At 30.9% G+C, this 22,432-nt stretch overlaps 2 protein-coding genes across 3 annotated transcripts; one reads left to right on the plus strand and one right to left on the minus strand.

Moving 5' to 3' along the window:
* Nucleotides 1-315: 315 nt before the first annotated feature.
* LOC100164289 (protein yellow-like) lies at nucleotides 316-20,185 on the minus strand. 2 transcript variants are annotated; one of them, XM_001944914.5, is made up of 3 exons: nucleotides 19,779-20,185; nucleotides 17,883-18,599; nucleotides 316-1,154 (listed from the first exon to the last, which is right to left on the minus strand). In XM_001944914.5, the coding sequence occupies exons 2-3, from the start codon at nucleotides 18,390-18,392 to the stop codon at nucleotides 477-479; spliced, it is 1,188 nt and encodes a 395-aa protein (XP_001944949.2). In that variant the 5' UTR covers nucleotides 18,393-18,599; nucleotides 19,779-20,185; the 3' UTR covers nucleotides 316-476. The 2 variants fall into 2 exon arrangements, with proteins under 2 accessions (XP_001944949.2, XP_016659074.1); XM_016803585.2 differs by lacking the exon at nucleotides 19,779-20,185 and adding an exon at nucleotides 18,655-19,349.
* On the plus strand, nucleotides 3,431-5,494 carry LOC115033804. Its single transcript, XM_029487901.1, has 2 exons — nucleotides 3,431-3,803; nucleotides 5,092-5,494. The coding sequence occupies exons 1-2, from the start codon at nucleotides 3,511-3,513 to the stop codon at nucleotides 5,492-5,494; spliced, it is 696 nt and encodes a 231-aa protein (XP_029343761.1). The 5' UTR covers nucleotides 3,431-3,510.
* Nucleotides 20,186-22,432: the final 2,247 nt, after the last annotated feature.

A 22,432-nucleotide genomic window follows, 5' to 3' on the forward strand; every position in this document is an offset into this window, starting at 1 on the left:
ACCATCTACAAGGATACACCTAAACAAAACATTATATATTATATTATGTGACGTGTATAATATCTACAGAGGGCGTCTCCCACTTGTCTTCTATACTTTCCTTCTCACCAAAGTTTAACGAATTACATTACTAACATACTTAATGTGAATCGATAATTCAACCTTTAATGTATTTGGACTTTACATAAATCAGCTCTACTAAATATGAGCAATAGCAGATTTTTAAAAAGTACCAAAACGAAAATTAAAACTATTTGAGGTGGCCAGTTGGACGACACAAAAAATATTATGTATAAATCACAACAGTTAGGTATGTAGATATTTTAACATGGCAATGACTGCTTATAATTGAAAAATATGTTATTTCTTACAGATACAAACGCACGGAGACACTAAGTGTGCAGTGAAATGTTTTACCGGAACATTAAAAACTGGATGTATTGTGGCTGGAGCAGGAAGTCGTCCGGTAGCTGCTGTTATCTGCATTGTTCGCCACACTGGGCGACTAGGGGCTGCAAGCGGACGTTGGTACCCAGACAGCCAACCGCACCGGAAATGTAATCCGGAAAGTTGCTCTCGAGTATCCAGAGGACGCCGCCTTGGTTGTCGGGTGCCACGTGCGTGGCCAACCGGCCGCAGTCGTCGGCCTTCCGGACCAGCGCGAACCTGTCGGGGCCGAATGAAGTGCCGTCATCGGGCCGGTCTGTGTCCCAAGCGTACACGTCGCCCTGGCCCCGGTACCGGAAGTACACGGTGGTCCGACCGTCCGTGCCCAGGACGACCATCTTGTCGGGCTTTGGGCCCAGGTCGACGACGGTGCCCTCCGAGCACCCCTGCCTGAGGTTGCACGCGTCAATCTTGTACATCCGGTTGCTGGTCAGGTACGTCAGGTACAGGGCGCCGCCGCCCGCAGTCAGACCCCTCGCCAGAGCGATATAAAGCACGTCCCGCCGGCCGGTGCAGTCGTGCGTGATCGCCTTCGGCAACACCACCCGATAGCCACGGTCCGCCGCCACCTCCCACACGATCACCGCCCGCGTGGCTGCGTCCGACACGTACACAAACACCCTCCCGTCATCTCCGTAGTCGGCCGTGATGTAGTTTAGCCGGCTGGCTGAGCACACCAGCCCCGACAAGTCGATCTGCTTGACTACCTGTGCGCATACAAACATAATAATATTATATACGCATATGGCCATGTGGGAATATTGCATGTGCGAGATTTGAGGGGACTATAAGCATCCCCAAAACTTTTAGAGGGTTTCTTAATCCCCTTAAAATATACGATGGTTATTTATCTATCTAATTTTGACTACCAACGTATTTTCAGATATTGTTGATCATAAAGTTAATAGTTAAAAGAGACAAATACGTATATATTATCAAATTTGCGTTCAGTCAACCTAACAAATTTTGTGTTGTTACTTGTTGTTTGTTACCTACAGCTTTAATATTAGACTAAATTGATATATTATCAAATGATAAGGTATAAAAACATTATCTGGATTGTATGTTAGTATTTTTTAATGATATTATAATTTTTAAGTGAGTTGTGTGTAGGTATGTAAAATATTAAATATTACAATTTAAAAATTCATATTATAACTCACTTCAAAATAAAAATACTGTAAAAATCTAACTTTCAAACACTGATAATTTTCTTACCTTTAAGTTAAATAATAGGTTAATTCACATTAATATATAAAATCTAACAATGTTTTCACACTTAAAAATTTAAATTTGTAAATTAAATTAATACATCAAAAATCCTAATAACGTTACATCTATATCACAGGACCCTATGCATCCATGACCATCATGTACCTACCCATTCAAAAAAAAAAAAAAATGCTCTGGGGCTTTACTATATTTTATTACCAATATTGTTATTTTGCAGTCGAAATCGTTTACACTGATTTAACGTCCGTTTGGATTTGGCTTTCGATTTTTGAAACAAAATTCAGCACACTTCAGATAAAAGAGCCTTTGGCGTTTTTCTTTCTTCTTTTATTACTTATTACTATTTATACAGTCATTCACGGTTTGTAAAAAACTTTCACGCCAATTTCTTTTTGTCGTTTTCGTCGACATTATAAAATAAGATTTATATGTTCCTTTTTTATCCGACCACGTAGGTATTGGCTGTCGTCTATCTATATTTCCAATCACCTGTAATTCCGCAACTCACGATTCAATATTATAACCTCGGGTGTTTCTTTTTTTGTTCTTTCTTTGTACATGAGCGTATACTGTCTAATACAGATATATCATTATTTTATAATCGAAAATAAATACGATGATGACAAATTCTACGACCCTATAATAGTTTTATAATAATATCGGGTATAGAGGTACTTAGTGTACTGCTTGTCAGTTTTCGTTTTATCATCATGAAACTATACAATACATGATAATATCAAATTCAGAGTGTAAAACTGGTTAATTTTTATCGGAATTCAGCTTACGGGGTTCACTGTGTGTACATGTTGTCGGGTTTTGGTTTTCGAGTAGAAACCTGCTTTTCACATTATTCGGTTTTTGGATTAACCTTGGATTTCAAACCTGGTTTAAAACCTAATTCAACTCCCTGTATTTATTAAATAAATTATCTTAAATAAGATTTTTGATTTATATAAAAAAAAAATTAAACCATATGAAAGTAGATATTTGTATTATGTACTACTGACTACTGTTCTATATTATATTTTTATAACTCATTTCAACTACCAAACCTGTACCTATGATCCTGTGATCTATAACTGTACCAAAACACAATTAAATACTTTCAATGAGTACAATATATTGAATGCGTTATGGGAATAATCGATTGTAAAGTAAACACAAAATAATAGTACCACTACACAATTTATTACAACGACAACCGTACATTACAATATTACCATTTACCGCCCACAACGAATTCCAGTTGCATATTATTTCATGAACCACAGATATCATAATATTATAATATTGTATGCGTGGTATAGTTATGTTACACATATAACAATATAGTACCTACCTACCAGACTATGGTACACATAAGCTAAATATGACGCGTACTATTGTACTGTATAATATATTATAATGTCTTGATATTAACAAAACAGTTCGAAATAACTTTCACTAGAATACAACTCTCAATTAATTGATCGACAATAATAAATGTAAAGTTATTTTGTTGATTGGCATCTCCGCCAGGATTTAGAATATCTGACACTGTCAAATACTCGCTCATCTTCGTTTCACGCGATAAATTAGTAGGTAGGTAATCGTTTGGCAATATTATTATTGAGAAAACTTTTGGCCGAAGAGCGGACTCATGATTTATGTCTTTCGGTGCCTGCAGAGAGCTGTTTGAATTATATTAGGCGGGCCGCATACCAGAGAAATTATAAACACGAAACTTTTTATATGCAATCGGTTTCAGAAACTAGTTTCACGTTGATCTGTATATTGAAGAAACTTAAACAATGAAACTATAGAATAAACGAAATATGATTAGTTTTCAAAATGTCGTCTGACGAGGACGACGTGATTTTGCTTTGGTGGTGGGCACGTCAAAAAAAAATTTCAAAAAAACGTCGTTATTGGGTACATCCGATAAATGTATCTAATATATGCTCTAGTACTAGTGTTGTTGCAAATGAATTACATAGTGATCCAGATAAATTTAAAACATTTTACCGCATGAGTAAAAGTAATTTTGATAATTTAGTACATATAGTTGGACCAAAAATCTTCAAAAAAGATACAAACTTCAGGATTGCAGTACCAGTAGAAGAAAGAATTTTAATTACATTACGGTAATTACATACATTACTACTAATTTATTATTTGGAAAGTAATTTCTGTATTATAATTTAATTTTAATTTTTAATTATAATTTGATTATTCAAAAAAAATATACAACAAGTATCTAAGTATGTTTAGTCAGTTTTATAAATATGTGTATAAAAAAATGATACTGTATAGGTACATCATTCAGGCATCAGGCATGTAGTATCCTTGGTTCATCGTATTCGAAATGTCCACGTTTGCGTTTGAAATGTCCACGTTTGCGTTTGAAATATCCACGTTACTCAAATTGTTTGTCAATGTTGTTCCTGATGATGAAGTTTGATTCCACGGTAAATAATCAAGTCCTGATGAGGATTCACTAACCCATGAACTTAGTGGTGTAGAGCACAAGCTTGTGTTGTTACTATGACTAGTATCCTGTGTAGTTTTTAAAATATCATCAATCAAAACATTCACCTGAGTACGAAATTTTCTAAATTGTGTATTATTCATTTCATTCAAATCTGGCAGTAAACTTAACAAAAATAATTTTTTTGGATTTTCCTCTGAAGTACGTTGTTTAGCCTTAATATAATCTATTACACATTCATCTACACTAGTGATATTATTTGAATTTTTCTTCTTTTTCAAGGGTGGTTCAATGCCAACGACTTTATTTTCTACAATATTATTTGTACTTGTTGAAGGAATTTCTTCGGTTATTGTTATGTTATTGCATAAATCTGTATTATTGTAGTTGTCTTGATAAGATGATGCGCCTTGGTCGTTGTCGTCGTCATGTGTAGGAGAAGGTAAATTTCCCGGTAGTGAATTTCCTTTTTTCAAGTTCAGATAAGGTCTTATAAACTGCATCTTGTCTGTAAGGTAATATTTTTTTTTTGCAGCTGATCCACTTTTTTTGCTAATATTTCTTGTAAATACAATCCGTAAATTCCTCCACGTCTCTTTACAGTTTATAACTAAACAAATTTAGATATTATTGATTAATATCGACCATTAAACATTTTTAGAATTAATTATTTAAATAATTTATACGATTCACATATTATATCATTTTTTGTATATTATATTTTAATTGTAGCGCTATTTGTCATATTTTCATAATAAATAATTTTCTTAACCCTATGTCAAATCTACACAAAAAAATTCGTTAAGATTGGTTTATTATTTGGACGTATCCCCCATTGTAGACGATGTGGGAAATATTTTTCAAAATGCCTCTGACAATTAAAACTAGATTATTAAAAAATATTAAAAAATTGATTTAAGTCTATTAAAAAAATATTATTTCAGATTTTTAGCCACTGGGTGTAATTTTAGAGCATTGGCTCAACATTTTATGAGAGGAGAGACTACTGTTGGTAAAATAATTGCAGAAACGACAGAAGCTATTTGGGAGTGTCTACAACCTACCTATTTACCAGTACCAAGTTTAGAACTATGGAAAAATATTGCTGCACGTTATAATCTATTATGGCAACTACCCCATTGTTTGGGCTCAATCAACGGCAAACACATACGCATAAAAAAATTCAATAACACAGGATCAAGAAATTTTAATTATAAAGGTTTTTTTTCAATACAACTACTTGCTTGTGCAGACGCAGATGGCTGTTTTATCACTGTGGATATTGGAGATTTGGGTAGAAATAGCGATGGAGGTGTGATAGATTATCTCGTTTGGGTAGATGGTTAGAAATCGGAGGAATGAACGTTCCACAATCAGAACCTTTACCACACGACAACGAAGGTCCCAATTTTCCATATTATTTTTGTGGGGATGAAGCTTTTCCTTTAAAATCTTATTTGCTACGACCATATCCACAGAAGACTTTAAACGATCAAAAACGAATTTTCAATTACAGATTAAGTAGAGGTAGAAAATCAGTCGAATGCGCCTTTGGAATGATGGTTTCCAAGTTCAGAGTTTTTGAAACACCAATCGCGTGTTCTGAGTCAACTGTAATATCTATTGTAAAATGTGCTTGTGCTCTTCACAATTACATACGTAAAACTGAGGGAAAGTTATATGAATCACAAAATATAAACAGTCAAGATGAAATTAATATTCCCCATCATTTAACACAACACCAACAAGCAGTTCATAATTTATCGACAGCAAGTTCTGTGCGAGAATATTTATCAAGTTATTTTTTAAGACCAGAAGTTTCATTACCGTGGCAGTGGAAATACGCAGTTGAATAAAATATTTAGCATCTATATAATTTTAAACATATTTTTAGTTATATTCAGTAGCTAATTGTTATGTTTATTATTAACATAACTTTGTAAGTAATATAAATAATAACAAGTTACCCAATCTGATGTTCCCAAACTTGTTCAAAAATTTTTAAAAAATCGTTTTTTACATACTATAATATTTACAATATATCAATAATAATAATTATAATATTTACAATACAAAATAGTTATTTATATTAACATTAACCTGTATCGTTTACTTCTTTAGCAATACTTTCCCAAGCTAGTTGGGTTGACTCACGTTTGCTATATTCGTTTAAATTATAATTGTACAAACATGGATATTTTTCTACTGCTTCAACTAATAGTGTATTAAAGACAGGATCTTCTTTTTTCGGCATTTTTAATTAACTACAGAATATGTTGAACAAAAAATATATGAATATAAATAAATAAGTATATAAAGTATAATTTTAAGTATGATTTTGTTTTATTGATTAGTGTACAAAATATGTTTCTACCAACTTACTTTATTTCAGTCCGTGGAAAAATTCGAAAAAAATATTGTTTTTTAAACTAGCACTAGTATTTTAAGTATTAATATATTAATAATAAATATTAGTATTAATATAAAAATATTGAATAGTAAATAAGTTTATAAATCAAATATGATAGAGCATAATTCACTCAGTAAAAACTAAAAACGTGCAATGTGCATGACTGTGTGAAAATGTTCATGAAACTGAAATAATGAAACCAGAATAACAAATTTCGTGTTATCAATTTCGTAAACTATAAATAAATTTAGTTGCATGAAACTCGGTGTGTGTTTCCCTATGTAAATATATCGGCTGGTTTCATGCAATTATAGTTTCGTGTTTCATGTTACAAGTTTCGTGTTTATAATTTCTCTGGTGTGCGGGCCGCCTTACTCACTATTTCTACGGGGAAAAATGACGCTCAAAATATAGCGTTTTACGTGACTGGAGAAATGCAACTGTAGCAACCGTTTCCAGGAAAGAAAACAATTATTAATAACCGAAATTTAATTTTTATCAAACACTCACACACATGTACCTACATCATCTGATGAGAACAAAAAATATATTATAATGTTTGATGATGTATACCTATAGTATAACTAGCTACGCGTAACAAACAAAAAATAGTTTAAGAAACTGCTCCAATTTCTCAACGCCACAACACATAATATCGGTTTACTTCTCACACATTTTTAAAATTAATTAGGTCTTTGTAGTTACACAAAAAACCTTAAACTTCTTCGAAAAACATTACGACATCAGTCGGTTGCAGCCGATTCTTTGGATATGTTATAATAATATGCATATTGTTTAAACACGTTAAATCAAATTTATAAAGAACGTATACCTGCATAATAAATGATAATATTATAACTTATCAGACGTATAAAAAGTAGATAGTTAGTACTATAGTATAGTTAGTACCTAACTAAAAAAAATATCCTATCATCATCAATATAATATATAACGTTTAATGAAAATCACAAGTTACATTATATTATACATTATCATGTATATTAGGTACCTCTATTATAATATTATAAAACCTTAGGTACACAGTTTGTCGTTGAATTTAGTTAATCACATATTTTGAACGAAAATGTTTATAGTTTATACGTAGTCTTACTCGACATATTATTAGATCATAAAGATTGTTTTCTGTTATTTTTATTATATTATTACTATTATAATATCACGGGGAGTATTATTTTATAATAATAATATTATTAAATATAGATCACGTTGTATTGTATTATTATTAATACTTATAGCTAATTGCCGTGACAAAATAACGAAATACGTAAAGGCGCGTCATGACGCGACCTCGAACACACGCGAGCATAATATAATATTATTATCACGATACATATTATAAATGAACCGTGATGGAAACAAGCTCATTGATGTGCGCAAAGTGTGAACAGTGACCAGTGTAAACGACACTCTATAGATCTAACTATCGCAGATTTATGTGCTTGCAGATGCCCCGAAATATTATGATAGTGCTAATTCTAGGGGTCGGAAAAGAGGATCCTTATCCTTCAGCCCGGGCGCCGTTAGCATTGATTTTTATTTAAAAAAAATTTAGAAGTCAAATAATAAATTTTTGAAGAAATACATATTCTCAAATAATTAACCATCGGGAAAAAAAATATTACTGATATTCATCATTCTGAAGCTACATTTCAGTTATATATTAATAATGTTATAACTACAAGAGTTTAAAATGCAAATAAGACTTTGGAACGTTAGAAATTAATTTTATATTCTTTATATTCTTCTCAAAACTAGTTAATCCAGTAAAAATTTGTATTTTTTAAAATTTATTTATATATTTATTTATTTCACAAGTTAAAAAAAACTAGTGAGTTCAGATGTTAACTGTATATATAAAATAAAATAAATAATACAAAGATTTGCATCCCTATAAGCATAACTTGTGTTGGAAAGTTTATTTGAATTCTGTTAATGACATGCTAAATATTTATAATGCCATATAAATTACATATTATATTAGTGATTTATCATAAATTAATTAGTGTAAAATCAACATTATTTAAGTAAGATTTCAAATCATTTACATTATTAAAATTATGTATATTAATTCTAAGTAGTCCACTAGTCTCCATAATTTGTTTGCCATTGAAATAGAACATTTCATGCCGAAATTTTTGCGGTAAAGAGGTACCCACATTTAAATTAATATTTGTTTTGTAACGTGTATTATAATATGTACGATTAACATAAACAGTGTTATTTTTAAATTTATGAAAAGATAATAATAGGTTCTTATTATACAAACATTTAATATTAAGTATTTTATACAAATGTATTGTTTGTAAGTCTAGGTAATTTAAATATAAATTTAATAATATTATTTAAAGCAATATTCAAGGAATGAATATGAGACTCATATGCTTGTCCCCAAAAGATAATACCATAGCATAATATTGATTAAAGTATTAAACTAAAACTAAATAAATTGTACGTTCCATATTACTATCAAATATATTATATCGTAAATCATACAAAAATAATATATTATTAATATTTATATCGACATTTTGTAAACGTTGGATTTTGATTTTAGAATAACCGATTCAACAATTTTATTGGAATGATTATGGACATCATGGACTTATAATAGTATGATTACATTAAAATCTCTGATTTTAATTTTAAAATTACTGAATGTTATTACGTTTAGTAAATAAATAAATAAATAAATGTATATAAAATAAAAGACAAATACATCTCACTCGTGAAATTTAAAAATGTATTTTTGTTTACGGGTATGACTGCAAAATGTTACTATATAGATATAATATATTAATAACTTTGACATAGCCTCCAGAAATGTCAACAGTTCTCTTCTTAAAATTAAATTATATGAACATTGCATGGACCATTTAAAATATAGTAATCTGGGTGTGGTACTACGGGTAATTTTACTTTCAATAAGGCTAGCCCCCCCCCAAAAAAAAAAAAAAAAATTAATAAATAAATAAATGCAATCAAATCTCCACCTAAGGGCACGATATATTTGCCTCATATTATATATCACTCAATCAAGGTTGCCGTATACCTACCTACATAGGTCTCGAATTGGTTGGAGCACATTAAGGACTGACTGAGTACCGACTAAATTCTCGTATGGATAACAAATAATTATATTAAGACCGCCAATCCTGGCACGCTGCAATCGTGCGGTTCGACCATTTACTGCAGGTCACCACCGCTGATCGCATACTTATAATATAATTTATTTTATTTTATTATCATATGCTAATTTTTTATCGCATAAATAATAATAATATTGTACTCGTATATTCGTTCAATTGCCTGGGTCAAGTCTTTGTGTGTCGTCACACGCGGCGGTCATTATTATGCACGATTATAATTTATACATAATATTATACAACCAATATGTTTAAATGCATCTATATCGCCGTTAACACTAATCGTTTTCATATGGGTTACGGATGCTTTACACCGTGTTAAGTTGGAAACAATTTATTATTATTATAACACATTATAATGCGTGTTAAAAATATAATATTATATTAAACGCCTGCTGAGGTGGCGCTATTTCCTTACTGCACCACCGCCAACCATGTCGAGCACACGTAATTTGTAAATAATACTTCGACAACAATTATTATTCCATTGGTACGAATTCGAAACTCACGTCCCCTTATTGCTTGCAAAATCAATTTCGATCGCAGCTGGTGCGCGCTCACCTCTGCAGCTTCCGAATTCATATAATATACTATTATTATTATAGATATATATTAGTAATACTATGTACATATAGTACTACATACGATTAATAACGGATTAGTGAAAAAATCTAAACCGACTTATAAATAGTGTGATCAGAATGAAATTTGGCATGGTCGAAAAGGGGATCAAGGTGGTCGCTATCGTTCAGTATAGGCTATCGAAATTAATAAAACAGAAACGTTCTTGAGGAACGCATGATCACGGTAAATTAAAATTGGTCGTTATATTATGTTAATAATGTGAAAACGAATACATGCTGGTACCTATCTCGAATTAAAAAATAATATAAGTAACATTATCACGATTAGTAAGAGATAAATCCCGAAGCTGCAATACGGGTTATAATGTTTGCAAAAGATTAAATATTTTTAAATATCCAATACGAAATATTATGTGAAATTGTAAATAATTAATATGCTTTTCAAACAAAAAATGTACAGTGATCTAGGAATACGATTAATAAGCTAATTGGTTTTATAATTTTTCTTAACAAATTAAAAAAATAAAAATGGTTTAAATAAATTTGTCAGAACTTTATAACAGCGAAAATTGTATAATAACGACGACCGGAAAGACGTTAAACGTTAATAAAAAAAAAAAAATGAAATGCCTACTACGTTTCTGAGCATGATATTTATGAATTATGTCTGTCTATCTAATAAATAAATCGGAGCAATTAATCGGTTGAGCCACATGGCACATATTATTTTAATATTTATAATAATCAAATAATATATTCCGTATTTGTGTAAATCATACTCAATACTCACTCTCCTTCAATTCATTTGTTATGCTCATAATATATTATGTGATCTAGGTCACGTCACAATGTATCTTTTAATGAATCTCGATATCAATTTGCTCATTAAACTCATACCAAGTGAATGTTATATATGATGATAATAAATTCTAATTATTCAATTATCTAACTTTGAAAATAAATTTCATAGGCATATGATTTCGTCTGTCCCTATTTTCATATTTATATTGAAAACTTTTACACGACTATCACATTGCATTTCGCCTAAAGAACGTATACATTTAAACTAATTGTGAACACTTTCAAAATTATTTGATAACTTCGAGAATATATTTGCTAACTATTTGATAACTTTTGGCATAAAGACATAAAGTAGTGTAAGATCGAATCTGGTAGACAAAACGCAAGCACAATGCAAGAGAACAGAGTTATACCGTGAATGAATGTAGAATTTAAGCACCTAATGTATTGTGTGCAAGTATTTATATGGTTTAAGTTATTTTCATCCTATATCTGTCGCCGTAAGCTTTTTATTGTGGCCACACATTATGGGTCATGGCTAGACAGATCTAATAAACCGAGGACGTGTAATATGTATATCTGTACCTACATACTCTTGACTTAACGAATTAACCAAAATGATTTATAATAGCAACACTGCAAGACAGATATCTTTCACAATGTGTATTTATTATTTTACAACCATAAAATATTATCGCTTTAAAAAGTGTTTCTGATTTTATTAATTCTTCCGTTTATTTTTGCAGGACTCAATAAACTATCATTTGATGTAGGTACCATATAAAAGTTACCGGTGATCAGGGCCGAATTCGAAGGATTCTCACGCCTATAATAATTGTTGCTACTGGTTGCATATTCAATATTCTATTATGCCAGTCACATGTCTATAATAGTATTATTATAAATTATTTATTGCTCCTAATTTACAATTATTAGATTCAAACTTATATTTATTTATTAAATACGCCTATATGGGTGATATATACTTATTATTTATTACAACTACTAGGTACTAAAATCTATTTCTAAGTTGGGTGCATGTAAAAGTAACTTAGAACCAATTTTAAATGTAAGCAAGTATACTATATTAATTATGAACATTATAATATATAGCCAAAAAAATAATAAACCAATTTCAAATTGTAATATTTTAGTGACAATTATTGATGCAGCAAAACCACGATTTTTAAAATAAATTCATGCCCGGATTAAGATAATTTGGTTCCGGTGCCAAACAATTTAGGGGCCCATGACCATTATCAAAATATTGGTGACCCACAATATATTTTAGAGACTAAGAACAAAATTATATTTTAATTTATAAATGTATTATTTACTTTGTTAAATAGTACAAAATAAAAATGTTATTTGTATAAATAATTTTTTATTTCTTTTGGGAAGCAAACTCTTTAATTATGTCATCGGTATTAATTAACTCCAAAACATCAATAAAATTATTATTTATTATCAATATAGTTAGCATATAGGAAAAGTTAATATATCGTATCTAAATATTTCTGATTAAAAAAAAAAAATCGTAGTATCCGCCAGGGGCCCACTATTGTTTGATATCCGTGGGCCCGGGACCGTGGCCTCTTCTGCCCCCACCCCTATTTCGGGCTTGAATAAATTCACTGATGTATTTTAATTATAATAAAAATGAAAATGAAAATCGTACCTATATTATGTAAAATATTAAATAAGTGTTTTAAATGTATAACACTCATTATAAATTATTATACCTCTGTTTTGAAGTGTTCAAGAGTTATCTTAAATAGAATTTAAAAATACAGATGGCTTATTAATTTTACATAATCACTGTAAAGACATTTTTAAAAACCGTTTTTAACATAGGTAGATGATTATTGTTTTTTTAATAAAATATAATTGTATCTTAGACTATGTTATGCAAATATCAACCAGTCAGTAACAAATTAATTTTTATTAACCTGCATAATACCAACATCTTAAGAAAGTTTTAAAACAAACCAAGTACCTATAAAATATATTTTAGTCATATATGACCACTACTGTACCTATTTAAACTGTTAATTTTATTTGAGATGTGAAAGAGAAAATGCGGTTTTATGTTTCACTATTATTGCAAGCAGCAGTGAAACTAAACAGTACAAAACAAAATCTAATATCGATTTAAAAATTGTGTAGGTTGTTTGAAACTATTTAAAACCTAAAGAGCATATTTTATATTTATTATGATATCTATAATTCTAATCTAACCGTCCGTTTGTTATTGCAAATAGCAGCATAAGGTCAGTTTAGTGCCTATTTGTTGTTACCTATAGCAAAGATACAATCTAAATCGAGCAGTAAACCAAAAAAAAAAATGTTTGTTTATAGAATATTATTATTCTGGATGGTTGTTTACTCAAATATGTTATCTTTCAGAACACTGATGGTTTTTATGATATCTGATTAAATCGAATAGGTACTTTAGCTTTTATCTCACGGAGTAATCAGGTATAAATGTATAATATAGTATTGTGAAAATTGATTTTTAAATATTTACACATACAAATATTAAACAGTAGGTACTCATAATATACGTATAAAATATAAATGAATTTAAACATATTGCAAGTATATATATATTTATATTTGATTTTTTATGGAGGTCAACATACCCGACAAAATAATATAGGATAGTATACCTAGACAACAATTTAACTTATAATACTTCACATATTCGTCAATGAAACATTATTGTAACAAGAAAGATATTAGATGCCGATAATGTTGAAATCGACATATTCTCTTTAAAAATGTCCTACATAGCTTATAATTAGTGCTCCTACTGTAGTACTGTAGAGTACAATTTAAAAACACAATTAAAAAAGTTTTTGAACTTCCACATACATTTTTTTGTACTTGAGGTATTTTTTTTATCTTTTTAAACCACTGGGTACCTACGTAAAACTATTCTTAATGAGCTTAGGGGCTAGAACTCATACGAATTTCTATTGGCTTATAAAAATACATATCGTTTCAAATAGCTGCAAAACCTAGGAATTTAATTAAAACAAACTTATATTTATTTTTAAAATAAGTTACTTACATTTAAACTTTAGCATTTAATGTTTAGTTGAATTAACTTTTTACAAGATATTATCTACCTATTCGTCAATACAATATTAGGTGTGAAATATCTGAACGTTAGTGTAGGTATTTAGATAATTGTATTGAATGGGACATCTGAGTCCCTAATAATAACTTAAAAAATAAAACATAATAAATAAATACATAAATACATTATTATGTATTTATTTGTACGTGAAATACGTTCTTGTGAATATTGGTTAATATTATATACATCGAAAAAATGCAAAAAATGATATTATACAATATTATGTACATTAATAGATTAAGTGCGGGATTTTTGAAAGAAATCTGACAGGAGTTTGGTGTAAGCTTAAACTTGAAAAACTTGGTAGATTTTTAAAGTTAAAAACTAATGGAAATAAAGCGTATGACATTATATACTACACAAAAAATTAATAAAACTGAAAAAATATATACAGAGTAATTCACCGCTTCACCTGGTATCTTCACCCCTATTTTGTCCTATATAATAACGAATTTCTTCAAATTATAGTTTTTAGAATTTTTTATTGTACTATACAATATACAATGTATAAAGGTACTTACAACATACCATATTTTCAAGTACTTAGACTTTTTGTATGCTATTAAGTAGTATTATTCTGTGGTAATTTAAACTTCTTTTGTACAGTACATTTTTAAGCAGATAAAATTTTTATTTAATTTTGATGTTTATCAATAAAAGTTTAAATAAGTAGTTTTTGAATTATTAAAATGTATATACAAACTAAGGATAATAATTCGTTAAAAATATTTAAAAATATTAGGTATGTGGTCAATAATGATTTTAAAATTAACATTTACTAGCATTTTATAATTTGTAAAAATTGTCTGAGGATAATAACTAATAAGTACTAGACTAAATATTACCTCTATTTTTATTTTATGTAAAACTATTAGTAAGAATTATTAACCTTAGTACATAAAGTTTAGTAATTTTTATTTAGATGGGTATTGTTAACCTGTTTATCCATCAACATTTAAGTAAAAAATGATTTGTTTAAAAATGTAGATAGTAACAAATAAGTGGTTTTTATTTGAAAAAAATAGTTTGTATCGCCACAGGACATTTCTTAAATGGTATAAAAATCTGAGTGTCTGAAAAAAAAAGTTTATAACTTATAAGTAGGTACCTATACTAAACAATTCCAAGAATCAGAATTTTTAATAACCCGAACACGCGAGCATACTTGGTAAATCAGCTTGTACCTTTGTCCTTTTAAAGGACCTTTTTTTTTTTTGCTCTCTCCTATGCACTGCGACCCGCTAGATTTTAAAGTACTTAAAAGTGGCCCGCTAGTTATTTTGAGTTGCCCATCCCTGCTCTATCGTCTTAAATTATACATAATATTAATAATATTATTATCGTACCACGTGATTGTATATTATACACTATAAAGTCTATAATACGATGCATAGGCACCATCACAATACGTATATTATATTATTATATAGTACCGTTTTGGAAGTCGACAAGCGATGACGCAACAGTGGACCCCTTTACAATATTATATTACAGATATATAGAAAGAGAGACAGAGATGATTTAAATTACAACGACATAAGTTTCGTCGCCCTTACGCAATAACGCAAATTTCACCGGTGTTTTGGGCATAAGAGCATTTACGATGGGGAGCGGCCGAGGGGAAAGGGGGGCGGCGAACCGGCAGATATCGCGATTGTCGCACGCGGTTAGTCTGGACTCGACGGGGGGTCAATTGAAAGTGTTAGAGGGTGCGTGTAATGGACAAAGAGAAGGGTTCGGGAAATCCTTTTTGGCGTTGAACAGATTATAAATTATCACGCAGCAATAATATACTCTACAGACTACATCTAGCAGCCACGCGCAGGGGTGGTACAAGAGACACTTTCGATCGAATATTAATATTATATACAAACATAACTGAATGCGCAATATAATATTGGATTGCGATACGGTTCCAGTAGATTTAGAGTCAGTGGCGTATTTAGGATTTTTCCAAGTTGCGTATGATTGGAGAAGATTTAAAGCCACCAGAAAATCCTAGATCTTAAAAAAAAATTTTAAAATAAACTAAGTATAAAAATATAATAATGTATATTGTACAGCATTCGAATAATACTTATTTTGAAAACAATACTAGCATACAGTGGCATGGATCATATATAAATAAGCTCTTACAGGATAAAAAATGGATTATACTATTTATGCATATATAAAAAAATAATATATTGTGCACACTTATATTATATAATATTATAGTACTGACGTTGGATCTTTCATTTATATATGGTTTAAATACGTTTATATGGGTACTACATTGGTATACGCGATTCAATTCCATATATTTTCCATATATTGATAGGACACCGCAACAGCAGTCGTATACCAATATAATACGAAATTTATGAAAACGGCTCTTCTCGAGTCGATTTGTTACATAAAACATAACTACGCGTAGATAGTTTAGGAGAAATATAGGGATAAACTCTAAAATTCGTATATACGAGAAAACGATTTAAAAACACTTAGCGAACAACCACAGACTATAAAATGCTCGCGTCGTTGGGATTTTTTTTTATTTTTATATACTTAGGGAAATTAGATTCTTATTGGATTTGGTCATGAACTTTCGATACGGTGTTACAGACTACAGTTGCATAATGTTTAAATCATTTTGCCAAGTTGGAGACATTTGATACAAACGAATGCGTATATATCCACCTATAGTTTCGTATAGGGCTTTGGGTAGGTTAATCGAAATACCGATGATAAATTTGATTGAGTGAATGTGACACCAGGGGGTAGGTATAGGTATGCTATTTGAGGGAGTCAGACTATAATATTATAATAGCTATTTGTCTCCCTATTTCCTTGTGTAATATGTCATTGGTTTGCGTCGCATATAATACAGTAATTTACATAATATTATCAATCATAAAGTCTATATATTGGCAATCGTTATTTGAAATATGAATATACAATGGCTTACCTAAATATAATACATGAATAAGCCTGGATAAATGGTCCAATAAATATGGCATATCGCATAATATCATGTATAAATTATATTTTGTCGAAAAGTTGTTTTTATTAATTGTGGTTGGAAGTAATTAATCTGCAAATTTATCACATTCAACCTCTAATTTAAGCTAAACGAAAAGAAGTATCATACAAAATAAAATGTCTTCGATAACTGAAAATGTTGTATGTTTTAATTTTTAAATGGGTTCACTCATAAAATAATCGTAGTTTAATTTCCGAAACTGATTAAAATATTTACCAATAAATTATTCTTATTTTTACTTTCGGTTTTAATCTGTAAAAATATTAAATAATAAAAAAATAAGTTAATAGGTAATAATTCCATTCCCGACGATTTCCTACTACCACTTTTGTGCTGACTGCTGAATTATAGAAAATGAGTAGGTATGCATACTTCCATGGAATTCAAAACACAGTTGTTAAACGACGTAAAAAATTCAAATGTACCTACTTCTTAAGTATGCAATTCGAAATTCATATTGTATAATACACGACGCTATATCAGTATTAAAATGTCATCACATTACCATAGGTATACCTAACCTAACCTATTTAGTAGACTGGAAACGTATTTATGTAGGGAATAATATTATATTATTATATTATCCAACTATATAAACGCTGTAACACTGACCTTGTCGGTTTTGACGTCGATGGCAAATATCCTGGGCTGGGTCCGGCGGACAGGCTGTTCCATGGTGTTGACCAACCCGCTATCGAGCACCCACAGCACGCCGGTCGGGTCCAAGTACACGTCGACAGCATTTTGTATGGCGTTCGGATCGCCCTCGTCGTGCAGCGCCCAGGACGGGTACGGCACCAGCACCGGCCAGCACCTGTGCTCGCACTCCAGCCGGACAGTGGACACGGTGAACGGCACGCCGGACCGGAACCTGGGCGTGAGCACGAACGCCCGGTCACCCCACACTTGGGCCCTAGTGACGATCACGTTCTTGGCCACGTACCGCCCGGTGTCCGCGTAAACGCTCTTGGTGGACGTGCACGGCCACTCGATGTTCTGGCCGTTCAGCGTGTACGCGGCCACGTCCGCCGGCGCGTCCAAGCCGACCACCCTATGGTCACGGCCGGATACCACCGCGGCCACCGCGGCCATCGCCAACGCCACCGCGTGGAAACCGGACATTGCGGGTCGACCGGGACCCAGGTATAATAATATGCTCACGAGGTATATAAACTCGCCTTAATTTCTTATACCTACAGTGCGGTGACCGCTGCAGTGGGACGCGGTTACAGCGGTGTATATGTTGCACGAGACCGCGTTAAACTATTGTTATGCACTTGATCGCGAAGACCAGTAAACGACTTGCAGATTTGATGATCACTATCGGACCTGTTACCGTAAATTATATTATAATATTATAATGTATGTATATTTATATACGCACCGCTATCATGACATACGTGTCAGTATTTCGTACTTATAACCATATATCGGCGTTTTGTTGTTTTTATTTCGTACTCGTATCGCGCGTTTATGTATATTATTATTATATATTGCGATATGGGTTTTTGTTTTTGGTTTTTTCGTCATTTTCGTAAACATTTCTCCGCGCCCGCAGTGGCATTGACGCGGACGTGTCGGGCCCGCAGTCTTTGGCGGTTCGACTGAAGGCCAAGGTCCCTGCTCGCCGAGTTATTGTATATTGATCGTGACGATAATAATATTATATATTATATTAATTTTAATCATCGTCTTCGCTTATCGACGCGATTTGACCATCAGCCTTTACAGTTTTTCGTCGTCGGCTTATAAGTGGTACCTATACTATGTAGCCTTTCGAAACCAGTGTATACAACTCTACAAGCGTCCCAAACCTTGATCGGCCGGCATGTTAAGTCTGGACTAAAATTGTTCGAAAGAGGTCGTAGCTAAATAAAATATGCATTAAAACAATGAACCTTTTTTTTAATCTGATAAGCGGTAACCCCGATATAATAGTTATTAATTGAAATGATTTTATATTTTAGTTAGTCAAGCTGGTAATAATATTGTGGTTTATTATCTATCGCATAGATCACAATAAACAATAAAAATTATTAGTATACCTTCTACCTATATAATTACAATTTAATATTTAATCGCAGTTATGTGGTCATAATAAATTAATAATAATAAAAAATATTTATAATAATTTCGTTTTTATATGGGCCAACTTCATATTATTTCTTATAATAATTTTAAATAATATTATATTCGTAATGCTTTATGTTAAACACATTTTGATTGTAAATATTTTGTTATCAAAAAGCCAAATTATGTTAAATTAAATATCTATTGATTATTAATTTGCTTTTGCGTTTTTACTAATATCTAAAAATGAATTTCTTTCTTATTGGTTTCTCTAAATGTCTTCACTTCCGGATACCGTAACTTTAAAATCGAATGAATAAAAAATTCCGTTCGCAAAACACCTTAGCCGAAAACGTTAAAATGTATATAAGCGTACAGCATATAGCCAACGATCAGAATAGTATTACGCCTGTTGAATTGAATATCCACCTGATTTACCTTTTTTTGCGGGCAACGCAAGTATACTTGTAGTACGCACTACGCAGCCTTTGAAACCGTCGCGAATTCGACGCACTCGATTAAATCCGAGACCGTAGAAACGAAAAATATAATAATATACGTCATATTATAATAATTCCTATAAGTGTTAGAACCGCAACGATAAAAAAAATTTTGAAATCAGCCGGGCCCGTCGTCGTCGGTTTCATATGATAACAGCGGTTGCATGCGTACGGCTAAAAAACACCATCTGCAGCTGCGCACACACGACACAAAATCGAGAATATGGTTTATATAATTTTGTTTGCCATCATCGTATTATAATATTAGGTATACAATATGTAATGTACGGTGTCCGGATGACAGTTCACGTCCAGGACGGTCGTGTAGACATTAGCGAAACTCGTATGTCTGTGTAGGCAATACCTATAGGTATCTATCTCTACTTTCATAAAAATGTTTTTAATTTTGACAAACTTATTTTAAATACGACCAACTGCGAAAACAAAACGACATTTATTTTTTAGTGCGTGACGAACGTGATTTCACTTAAAAGTATAAGCTCGACGTAATTTTTTCGTGTGAGCTGTCAGTTTTTTGGGTATTTGTACACAATATATACACTTACTTATATATATATATATATAATATATATATACTTAATATATAACACACGACATCTGTGCATAGGTGTATTACTCTATAATAATATGTAATTACAATATTATTATTTTATGACGCGAATCAGGGAGTCTCGACGGTCTGCAGATAACGAAAATATCCGTCTGCATTCCACTATTATTACGTCACAATATTATACGTACATGGTACTACATCAAGTAATAAATATGTTCATTTAATGGGTACCTACATTAAAATAAAAATGTTTTTTTTTTTTGTTTCATTTTGTCAACATAAAACAACCACATATCCAGGTGGATACATGCGTTTAAATGGGTTATTGATATCTAACAAAATTAACCACACGTGTTTAAGCCTCATCAGTCATCACTCTCGTGAAAACAAGCGAAAACAAAATCTGATGTACCACATACGTTCGACCGTAGTTTTTTTATTCTATCCTGGTACTATATGTATTATAATGTACGTACATTGTACAAGGCATAAATGCATAATGCATAATTGTGTACATTTGACTTGGAAAAATCTACTCGTTTTATAACATGGTTGAACACTCTTTTACAGTATTACAATCATCGGTATGCTTCGATTACGCTTAACCGGCTGATAACAGATTTTATAACCGGCCGAATTCGGCCGGTTAGGAGTCGGTTAAATTTAACGGGAGATGGTAATACTGGCCAGTTGCACCTTCTCTGATTAAAGTTAACCGGAGTTTAATCGGCCGAATTTGCCGGGTTAAATATCTGTTATCAGGTGATTAAGCTTAATCGAAGTTTAACCGTAGACGGTGCAACTGGCCCTAATAATATTAGACTGAGCCCGATATTCTTTTATTTTTTATGTATTATAATTTAATATTTTTAAATAGGATGTACACAATCTGTAAATGATTTTTTTCTACATTAAGGATATGAGCAGAGATACAGGTTATCATCAATTAGCTGATTTACAAGAAGCCATCCAGCGGCGACACTTTTTTTGCGTGATATCACAATATTCTATAAAATATATTTTTGTATACCTACCTTTGCATATTTGATTCAAAATACATAATAAACAATGCATATTTCTGAATAATAATTATTATAACAGACAATATGTGATGAATTTGGTTCATAAAAGAAAATAGTTGAAATTGTTAAAAATATTAAGAAGGTTTGCAAAATACAATGATATTTGGAGATAACCGTTAAAGCCTACAATTAATGTACAGTATCAATTAAAAATACTATAGTATCACTTTAAAGCTAAAATAAATGTTAATATAACTGTAAAATTGATAGACTCTTTCAATTCTTATCATATTAAGTAGATTCATTTTTTTCTACAAAACCAATAAATGTCATCCATGTCCAGGAATTTCTAATGTGAAACTAGTACTATTCATTGTCTTTTTATCACTGCCGCATTTTATATTCAATCAAATTTAATTATTGTACCATTTATTGTATCGATTGTATATTTTCACAAAATAAACGACATTTTTACAAAAAAAAAAATAATAAACAGATAAATGTAAAAAAAATGATTTTGAATGCTATTATGTTTGTCTATTAACATAATTATTGTTATTACAAAAATAAATATTAGCTATAATTTTTTGATTATTTACCTTGGATGGACTATTTACACAATAGTCCATCCAAGGTATTATACTTATAGTTATACCTCACTAATGTTTTTAATTACCTATATTATTAAAACTTTGTTATATTTCTTATCTCATGTTTAAATATGTTTCCAATATGTAATATATTATATAATAATTGTTGAGCAATTATAGTTTTAAACTGAATGCTAATAAAAATAAAAATAAACAAAAAAATTTTTTTTTTATTATTTTGTACATTAAAATAGTAGGTACCAATATAGTTTTCTTACAGATCATTCTTACAGATTTTTTTGAAAATATATTTTTACAAATACCAAAATACGTTTTACTTATGTAATTATGTATAATATATTTCATAAGTTTATTTTGCACATAAATCTTTTGGGCCCTAATTATA

The sequence above is a fragment of the Acyrthosiphon pisum genome, chromosome A1 (genome assembly GCF_005508785.2).
Source record: "Acyrthosiphon pisum isolate AL4f chromosome A1, pea_aphid_22Mar2018_4r6ur, whole genome shotgun sequence".
NCBI lineage: Eukaryota > Metazoa > Arthropoda > Insecta > Hemiptera > Aphididae > Acyrthosiphon > Acyrthosiphon pisum.

What these genes read in the sequence shown, in the direction of transcription:
- LOC100164289 (XM_001944914.5), bottom strand. Translation starts at nt 18,392, where the DNA reads ATGTCCGGTTTCCACGCGGTGGCGTTGGCGATGGCCGCGGTGGCCGCG. An exon ending in TCGACGTCAAAACCGACAAG is followed by an intron (nt 1,155 to 17,882) that starts GTCAGTGTTACA and finishes GTATGCGCACAG; the next exon opens with GTAGTCAAGCAGATCGACTT.
- LOC115033804 (XM_029487901.1), top strand. Translation starts at nt 3,511, where the DNA reads ATGTCGTCTGACGAGGACGACGTGATTTTGCTTTGGTGGTGGGCACGT. An exon ending in AGAATTTTAATTACATTACG is followed by an intron (nt 3,804 to 5,091) that starts GTAATTACATAC and finishes ATATTATTTCAG; the next exon opens with ATTTTTAGCCACTGGGTGTA.